This window comes from Tachysurus fulvidraco, chromosome 16 (assembly GCF_022655615.1).
Source record: "Tachysurus fulvidraco isolate hzauxx_2018 chromosome 16, HZAU_PFXX_2.0, whole genome shotgun sequence".
Taxonomy (NCBI): Eukaryota; Metazoa; Chordata; class Actinopteri; order Siluriformes; family Bagridae; genus Tachysurus; species Tachysurus fulvidraco.
Genome location: NC_062533.1, coordinates 20,497,423 through 20,507,425, shown reverse-complemented (window position 1 = coordinate 20,507,425; position 10,003 = coordinate 20,497,423). Strand labels below are relative to the sequence as shown.

The following is a 10,003-nucleotide window of genomic DNA, read 5'->3' as shown; positions in this document are numbered from 1 at the left end:
GTGATTGTCTATACTTGTCTGGGGGGATTTCTTGTTATTCATAGCCACAAATTTTAGTCATGGCAACGATGTTTGCGGATGAATACGCTCTTGTTAACGATGTTTGCGGATGAATACGCTCTTGTTAACGATGTTTGTGGATGGATCAAAGTAGACGATCCTCCATTTATTATTGATGGTCCATGTCATGTATGAGCAATATAAATAATGTTCTAATTTTAACACCTCATCATTTCTTTCATAAACTAAGATGCTAAAAAAAAGAACAAAACTGGTGTAATAGATATGTAGTGTGGTGATATAGATTTTGTTTATTTTTATATTTAAAATCAATCAGTAAATAAAAGGAAATAAAAGAAAATAAATATAAGGAATTAAATAAAAGGAAAGAAGTGAAATAAATGAAAAGAAATAAATTAAATAAAAGGAAGTAAAGGGAAATAAATAAAATTAATAACTGAGTGCAAACTGAACCTGTGGAGATTCTCCAGCAGGTGGCCATGTGATCATGAACTACACCAAAAACGCAACTGAAGAAGACAAGCTGCAGTTTTTAGTTACTGGGGTCAAGCCCCGAAGGGGCGTAAACATCTATTGTTATTGTCGGTTTTTCTTATTATTATTCTTCCTCTTCTGCCATTGAAGTCTATGGCAGCCCATAGAACCGTACGTAGGAAAGTTATGTAATTTGGCACACATGTAGAGGCCAGTCTTAGAAGTTACTATAGCAACTTTGGTGTGTCTAGCTCAAACCCTCTAGCGCCACCAACAGTCCAAACATCCAATTATGTTCATCGTGAGGCTGTATCTTCAATATAGCTGCAAGTATCGGGTGCTAATATCAGAATCAGAATCAGCACCACAGTCACACACACACACACACACACATTTCGCAACGTTTTGTGACAGCGCCACCTAGTGGCCAAGAGATTTTCATGTTAAGTTCAGTATTTTACGAATGCAATGCCATATCGCTACGAAACTTGGTATGGTTCACCAGTGACATATTCTTAGCGCATCTGATTGGCTTGACCCCGGAATCGCTGCTTGCAGCTATATTTATTATTCTTCCTCTTCTGCCATTGAAGTCTAGCTTAAACCCTCTAGCGCCACCAACAGTCCAAGCATCCAATTATGTTCATCGGTGAGGCTATATCTTCAATATAGCTGCTATTGTATAATATAATAATAATGCTAAGTATTGGGTGCTAATATCAGAATCAGCACCACAGTGACACACTCTCACAGACACACACACATAGACACACACACATAGACACACACACATAGACACACACACACACACTCAAAAACAGATATTTTCGCTTATAACTACTGCAAACTTGAGTCGAAAATCATGAAGGAGGTGTTGTTAGACTACCAAGCGGTTTCCGACGGCGATTTTGTGTGTCAGCATTTTGAATTTTCACGTTAAGTATTTTATGAATGCAATGCCATATCGCTACGAAACTTGGTATGGTTCATCAGTGACATGTTCTGAGCGCAACTGATCGGCTTGACCCCGGAATCGCTATATTTTATTATTATTATTATTATTATTATTATTATTATTATTATTATTATTATTATTATTATTATTATTACATAATAGACCAGTCTATGGAAGCCCATAGAACCGTACGTAGCAAAGTTATGTAATTTGTAAATTGTTATGTAAATTGAAACAATGCTAATTGTGTGTGTGTGTGTGTGTGTGTGTGTGTGTATGTGTGTGTGTGTGTGTGTGTGTGTGTGTGTGTGTGTGTGTGTGTGTGTGTGTGTGTGTGTGAGAGTGTGTGTGAGTGTGTGGATGGACAGATTGACAGACAGACAGACAGACAGACTGCTGTTGATCGACATGAAACTTGAGAATGAAGAAGTCAGTAACAGAATGGGCAAAGTTTCTGTCTCAGAAATTTCTGAAATTTTCAGAAAAAGAATTTCATTGGGAAGGATACACTTAAAGCGCACCAGTGCACTCACTCGGGGGAGAAACCACATCACTGCTCTCACTGTGGGAAGAGTTTTACTCAACACGGTAATCAATGTCACCAATGCATCCATAACGAAGGGAAGCTGTATCAGTGCTCTCAGTGTGGAAAGAGTTTTGCCCAGCAAGGTAACCTCCAACAGCACCATTGTATCTGCTGCAGAAAATATTTACCCATAATAATGTAAAATTTCCTAAACTGTGAAAAGTATCCAGACAGTAGCGTTATAATAGGATAATAGAGGATGTGGTAGCCTAGTGGTCAAGGTGCTGGACGACCAAACAGAAGGTTGTGAGTTTGATTCCCAGGTCCACCAAACTGCCACTGCTGAGCAAGGCCCTAAATCCTCAATTGCTCAGTTGTATAAAAAAAATGAGATAAAAATGTAAGTCAGTCTGGATAGAGGCGTCTGCTAAATGCTGGAAGTGTAAAATGTAAGTGATATGAACAACATATAAAACAACAAAGGATTTAGTAACCTGATAAATCTGTTTGGACCACTAGCTTAGTTCCTGATGTTTCCTGAAGACGTATCATTAAGTCGATCCTGTTTTTTATTGTAGAAACACGACATCCTGTTTAAAGCATTAAAACCTGGCATCATCTGCTTCTGATCTGCCACCAGGTCCAGGAGAGCTTTTAATCCTGCATCACAGACACCAGACAAACCTTCAGCTTCGGTACAGCTACAAAGCTCAGTCTCGTGTTCGGCTCTGTGGGACGTGGTGTCTGGTGGCTTAAACTTTTAGCAACATGTTTTTAAATCCTGTACAAGCCTAAATAAATATAAACATACAACCAAACAGCCAATAAGCAGCTGTAAAAGCACATCATTCATTTAGCTTTCTGTTTGTATCACAAATAAAAAACCTTAAATAACAAAATCAGAGTTTCATAAACACCATCAGCTCCTGGTTGGTTTCCTTGGTAACGTGTCTGTAATTAACAGCGTTGTCCAGTAGGCGGTGCTGTGAGCATTAACGCAGCCGTAACTCACCACAGAAGAAGTCGAGCTGAGGTTTCATTATATTTATCTGTGTAAACATTTCTGAGGTAATTAATGATCTTTAATATAAAATGGATTTTACTGCAACTTTCATGTAAACATTCTAATAGTAAAAGCGTGTTACTGTGTTTGTGTCAACAACGTTACATAAAAGTCATCTGTAATAAACAGCTTTTTATTTGATCTCATTAAAAAACTAAAATAAAATAATTTTAAAAATGTAACCAATTTATTGGTTGCTGATTTACGTTAGAATTATTTGTTTTTTAATGTGGTATATTTTTATTTATTCATTTATATATTTATTTATATATTTGTTTGTTTGTTTATATATATATATATATATATATATATATATATATATATATATATATATATATATATTAGATTTTTTTAATTTAGATATTTATTTATTTGTTTAGATTTATTTGTTTGTTTATTTACTTTGACTTTTTTATTAAGATGTTTGTTTATTTGGATATTTATTTATTTAGATTTTTTTTATTTATTTATGTCCTTATTTAGATATTTATTTACTTATTTGTTTGTTTGTTTGTTTGTTTAGATTTATATTTATTTATTTCTTTATTTAGATATTTATTTATTTATGTATTTATTTTTTTAAGTCAGAAACACAAAATAAAATGATTTAAAACAATATTTTATATTATTATAGTAACGTAAGGAACGAGGAATAATTCACACATCAATACAAAGTAAATAATGTACGGAATATAAATATAAATAATAATAATAATTTGACAGTTATTCTGTTTATTAAGTAAAATGTCTGATCTTTATCTACATCAGCAACTACACCAGTTAGCATCAGGTAAACATCTGCTTATCTAACTACTAATATACAGAACTAGAATAATACTAACTTTGAGAGCGTTTGAATGACGTGTCTGATGTCTGTATAACAGCTGTATAGAATGTTAGTATTTATTATCCCCGTTGTTGAATTTAATCATCAGGACCTGCGAAAGTCTGTGGTTTCTGCTGTTGCTGTCACATTTGGTGCAGCAGCTTGGTGTTTTCCTCCCAGAGCAGATCTGCTGTCCCAGGATGATGATGCATTATTCAGAGTTAGGGCCAGTGTCTGTGGTCCAGTGTCTATGGTCCAGTGTCTGTGGTCTAGTGTCTGTGGTCCAGTGTCTGTGCTTCTGGTCTCTGGGAATGAATTAATGAACAAACTGGAGATCTAGCAGCAAAGTCCACAAGCACTCATGGGGTTTTTATGGTCTTAGGTGGAAGCTATTCAATACATTGTGTGCAGCTCATCAACAGGATCTGGAGCACTGCGTGATCTCCTTATTCAGGGTTTTTTTTTGTGATGCACTTGTCTTTTTTCCCCCAGAACCTCAACCCTTTAATGGAATCTGCAGAAGATGATGTGAGCTCTTTCCCAAGATCTCTACATCCTCCTGCTCCTGCTCTCTCACTGGTTAGCCTAATCATTTAAATGGTCTGTTCAATGTTCCCACTATAGTATCATAAGCCCTATTCTGACTGGATTAGTTTTAGACAAGGAGAATATCTGGGATTTAAATCCTGTCAGTTTATACAAACCTTGTGTTCACAAGTCTGGAAAGATGTATTTTATCTTCTGTTATTTAACATCCACTAGAAATAACCCCAGGTAATATAAAACTGATCCAGAAATTATGTTGGTAAAGATAAAGAAAAGTTTTGCTTCAGTATCGAGACACACGAGGAAGCGCTCACTCGTTTCTGTCTCCTGCTGAAACCAAGAGTATTGACTGTGTTTAAAATGCAGAACGACGAGTCATAAAAAGCTTTAACAGGATGTTAGAGAAGCAGTAGCTCCGGGGTTCTGGTACACAACCACCAACGTCCATTATGTGTTGTGTGAGCTGTTTGATTCTGTTATCATGAACCATCCTTATTACATACAAAACACCTGAAACCTGCCTTTAGAAGAGGTGATAATGTCGATGGTGGTTTATGTTTTTGGGACTTGGGTGCATTTACTGTTAAATGCTGTGATATAAAAACTGTTGAATTTCTAATCTACATAAATCTTACTCTTTGATCACTAGCATCAGGGGGATGTGCAGACAGAAAGAGATGGAGGGACATCGGGGTGTTTGGGAGACATCACCCATGTGGACCATCAGAAACATGTAAAGAAAGAGGAACCTGAAGATGAAGGCTATCTCTGTATGACAGCACATTATATTACAGTCCAATCTGATAATGAATAATCATTTTTATTCAAATTGGGCCAGTTTGAAAATGATCCAGCCACCAAAACACATCACAATTTAATGTAATGGAAATGTAAATATTTTGGAATTTCAGGTTGGATGTCCAGCTCTGCAGGACACATTAACCCTGTGGACCAACAGAAAAATATAAAAAAAGAAGAACCTGAAGATGAAGACAATCTCTGTAAGACAACAGGATGTATCGGAGGCCTAAACATATTCCTTGTGGCTCCCAGAATTTACTTCTGTCCACATTATTGCTTAGTTTTATACATGTAAGATTTGCTCTAAATGATCTAAATGTAAAGATTTGAATTTCAGATGAAAAGATAACCATAGAACAAATTACCCCTGTGGACCAAAAGAGCAACGGATTGCAAAGTAAACACGTAAAAGAGGAGGCGTCTGAAGATGAGGGCTACGTCTGTACATCAGTCTGTGGTAAAGTAACACAGACACTAGCACTATATAGTAAAAAAAAAAAGCTATAGGAAAAGAAGCTTGGGTTATTTAATGATTCCTACCAACTTCTAATAATTTACAAATACTTTTACACTTAATGTCATTAGTTCTGTTCCCTTTTAGTCTAAACTGAATTAATTTCTGTTCCAGAAGTGAAAGATTCCCAGTTTCAAGTCTTCACCTGCTCCTGGTGTTCGCTTTCTTACACAGCTCAAATGTATCTCCACAAACATGTCAGAAGATGTCACCATGAACAATATAAAGGCCTGATCATATCAGGAGAGATTAAATGTGAGAATTTGATGCCTGCGTGCAGCTCCAACATTCAACAAACAATCTATCGTAGTGTGAACAGTAACACGTCGAGTGGACTCTGTTCCTGCTCCCGGTGTGGGAAGAGTTTCGACCAACAGAGTAAAATCCAGCAGCATCAGTGCCTTCATGCTGGAGAGAAGCCGTACTGCTGCTCCCAGTGTGGGAAGAGTTTTGTTCGACAGAGTTCGCTGCAACAACATCAGCACATTCACACAGGACAGAAGCCGTACAGCTGCTCAGAGTGTGGAAAGAGTTTTATTCGACACTGCAATCTCGAGTCACACCGGCGCACTCACACAGGAGAAAGGCCGTTTCTCTGCCCTCAGTGTGGCAAGACATTTATAACCAACAGGTATCTAAAAGCACACCAGGTCATTCACAAAGGAGAGAAGCCTTATGACTGCTTGGAATGTGGAAAGAGTTTTATTCGACACTCAAACCTCCAAATACATCGGCGCATTCACACGGGAGAAAAGCCGTACTGCTGCACGGAGTGTGGGAAAAGTTTTTCCCAGCAGAGTTCCCTCCATCAACACCAGCGCATTCATATAGCTGAGAAACCAATACAGTGTTTGCAGTGCGGACAGAGATTTACTTATTCAGGTGCTTTTAATATACATAAATGCCCCAACGTGGAGCCGTCAGCTTGTGTAGCATGAAATAAATCAAGACGTGTTTTAAGAAAGCTAGTTTATTTAAACTAGTGATTTGCTAAGATGTGTGTATATGTGTGTATTGTAACACAATTAGTGTATATATACAGTACATACACTGAGGGAAAAGTATTCCAGTCCATATTGTATTTTGTATTATTAATGTGAACAGAATGTATGTATTTATAACTATAAAGATATCTACAAATCATTCTTGGGCTGCTTTGGCTGCATATTTTGGATTTATTTCTTTAAGTCTTTTCTCCAGGGTCATGGTCATATTCTTGGCCAGTGCCATTAAATTCAATTCAATTAAATTTCAATCCAATTAATTTCCATAGCACTTTTAACAATTTCCCATTGTCTCAAAGCAGCTTTACAGAAGTATGGAAACAGAAGAGAGAGAAAAAGAAACAAATGTATACTGATAAGAAAAAATGAGGATATAAATAAATTAATTATTATATACAAATAAAGTTTAAAATTTATTTAACCCTAACCCTATCCCTAATGAGCAAGCTGGAGGCGATGGAAGGAAAGACTCCCAGAGATGATAAGAGGAAGAAACCTTGAGAGGAACCAGACTCAGAAGGGAAACTCATCTTAATTTGGGTGACACTCTACAGTAAATAGTGTAAATGTAAATAATTTCCTTTCTATGACAGTTTATAACAGTGCAGCCGAGAGCTCCTGAGGAACTAATGGGTCATCATAAACTCTGAGTTCAGCACAGACCTGATTGCTGATAAAGACCAGACCATACAGCTGACTGACACAACATTGGTACAGAAGAAGACATGACCGTCTCCGGGTGGCTTCATACACAACAATCCCATGAGACTGACCATGAAGATCAATCCCTGGCAGGGTGACCACCGAGAGACAAGACTCCAATCAGGGGTAGAACATCAGGATTAGCTACGTACGAAGAGACAATCAGGCTAGGAACTCAGAACACCAGAACTTAATGAGGTAAACTTCACTTCTATACTGCAGTAATTATAATACTGAGACACACAGCCAGGGTTAATGAGGTAAACTTCACTTCTATACTGCAGTAATTATAATACTGAGACACACAGCCAGGGTTAATGAGGTAAACTTCACTTCTATACTGCAGTAATTATAATACTGAGACACACAGCCAGGGTTAATGAGGTAAACTTCACTTCTATATTCTGTAATTATAATACTGACACAAACAGCCAGGGTTAATGAGGTAAACCTCACTTCTATACTGCTATAAATATAATAGTGAGACACACAGCTGAGGTTAATGAGGTAAACTTCACTTCTATATGCAGTAATTATAATACTGAGACACACAGCCAGGGTTAATGAGGTAAACTTCACTTCTATATGCAGTAATTATAATACAGAGACACACAGCCAGGGTTAATGAGGTAAACTTCACTTCCATACTGCTATAAATATAACACTGAGACACAGCCAGGGTTAATGAGGTAAACTTCATTTCTGTATGCATTAATTATAATACTGAGACACACAGCCGGGGTTAATGAGGTAAACTTCACTTCCATGCTGCTATAAATATAATACTGAGAGACACAGCCGGGGTTAATGAGGTAAACTTCACTTCTATATTATAATACTGAGACACATAGCCAGGGTTAATGAGGTAAACTTCACTTCTATATGCTGTAATTATAATAGCGAGACACACAGCCAGGGTTAATGAGGTAAACCTCACTTCTAATCTGCTGTAAATATAATACTGAGACACACAGCCAGGGTTAATGAGGTAAACTTAGGACGCAAGCGTAGGACTGATCACCCTGTCGCTGACGCCTCTGGGGAGGGTGTATAGTGTGAAAGGCCGAAACACCCTAGGAACCAAAGGTACACTACTGATGATGCGTTCCTAAATTTCTTCAGGTTCTCTGTTCATGAACTCTTGGAAATGCTTGCACAAAGGATAGTAACATCTTATCCTGTGTTCCTTGAATCAAAATATAAAAATTTGAATATGCTATAAATATAATACTGAGACACACAGCTGAGGTTAATGAGGTAAACTTCATTTCTATAGTGCTGTAATTATAATACTGAGACACACAGCCAGGGTTAATGAGGTAAACTTCACTTCTATATGCTGTAATTCTATATGCTTCTATATGCCCTTTGGTCGTGACATGGAATTCCCCAGCAGTACCAGTTGTACAGAAGCAGCTCCAAGAGAGCTACAGGATGACCTGAAAGTAGCAGGAACAGAAACAGTTGCACTGAGAACAACAAGCAAAGAAACAAAAATAAAACACTTTAGCAATGATTCAAGTCTCCATGTTTAGAAAAAGAGCATCATACCTACAGAGAAGTACAGAGTGAAGTGTGGGGTCATTTAGACATGAAGCTGCTTCTCCACTAACGGGAATTTACATGTCATTGAAGAAAACAGGAATAAAGTAATATACCAGTGTACAGTAGTAGATCAATCAAGCTTATCTGTTAAAGTAACTCAAGACAGTTTTCTGAAATGGAAGGTGAATATGTTTGATTCTGATATTAATGCTACTAAATATTAATTGCATTAAGGCAATTGAAATTGAATTAGTTTGTCAATTGTGGCCATCTGTAGCATTTGTGCCTTCAGTTGGTGAGATTTCCAACTAGAAGCAGAGCATCAAAAGAGATCAGGCAGGTCCAGAGAGCAGAAGTGGGCAGCAGTGATAATGGTGTAATTGTTGGTGAGTTTGCTATAAAGTAAATTAACCTTTTTCATGTAGCTTGTTTTTATTTCTAACTGATTAAATCATGCTTTCATCTCCTGCTTTCCCTTCTTTCACACCACTGTGTCTTGTTCTCACAATTTTCAATTTTGAAATCTCTCATCACTGGATGTTTTTTGTATTACGCACCATTCTTTGTAAACTTGAGACTGTGTAAAATTTCCAAGAGCTCAGCAGTCTCTGGCATCCTGGTGCCATCTCTTCCTATGGATATTCAAATCACACGCACCCAGCTGTTCACATGATATAAAAGAAAACGGGATTCGTCAGACCAGGCCGATGTCTTCCATTGCAGTTGGGGGGTTCAAGGGCACCTCAGTCATGGTATTGCCGGCCCGAAACTCGAACCCACAACCTTAGGGTTAGGAGTCAAACTCTCTAACTATCAGGCCACGACTTGACTCCCCCAAGTCCAGTTCTAATGTTCCTACCTTGGGAACCCTAGCCTATAACTTCTAATACTGATTTCATCTAATAGCAATTATTACTCCTCCTCAAAATCCTGTAAAATATTTTACCAAATTTGGTCACATAATCTTGGGTACTTGGTGCATGAAAATGGTGCTGCTGAAGATAATGATGATTAGGATGACTATGG

The 10,003-nt window shown here is 37.4% G+C and overlaps 1 protein-coding gene across 2 annotated transcripts; it reads left to right on the top strand.

Moving 5' to 3' along the window:
- Positions 1-1,771: 1,771 nt before the first annotated feature.
- Positions 1,772-6,869, top strand: LOC125138425 (zinc finger protein OZF-like). Of its 2 annotated transcripts, XM_047801736.1 has the most exons (7): positions 1,772-2,119; positions 2,555-3,044; positions 4,358-4,444; positions 5,061-5,181; positions 5,323-5,412; positions 5,550-5,669; positions 5,841-6,869. In XM_047801736.1, exons 3-7 carry the CDS (start codon positions 4,373-4,375, stop codon positions 6,662-6,664), a joined length of 1,227 nt encoding a protein of 408 aa, XP_047657692.1. In that variant the 5' UTR covers positions 1,772-2,119; positions 2,555-3,044; positions 4,358-4,372; the 3' UTR covers positions 6,665-6,869. The 2 variants fall into 2 exon arrangements, with proteins under 2 accessions (XP_047657692.1, XP_047657693.1); XM_047801737.1 differs by lacking the exon at positions 1,772-2,119 and having other exon boundaries at positions 2,387-3,044; positions 4,358-4,465.
- The last annotated feature ends 3,134 nt before the right edge of the window (positions 6,870-10,003 follow it).

What these genes read in the sequence shown, in the direction of transcription:
- LOC125138425 (XM_047801736.1), top strand. Translation starts at nt 4,373, where the DNA reads ATGGAATCTGCAGAAGATGATGTGAGCTCTTTCCCAAGATCTCTACAT. An exon ending in CTGCTCCTGCTCTCTCACTG is followed by an intron (nt 4,445 to 5,060) that starts GTTAGCCTAATC and finishes TTTGATCACTAG; the next exon opens with CATCAGGGGGATGTGCAGAC. An exon ending in TGAAGATGAAGACAATCTCT is followed by an intron (nt 5,413 to 5,549) that starts GTAAGACAACAG and finishes TTTGAATTTCAG; the next exon opens with ATGAAAAGATAACCATAGAA.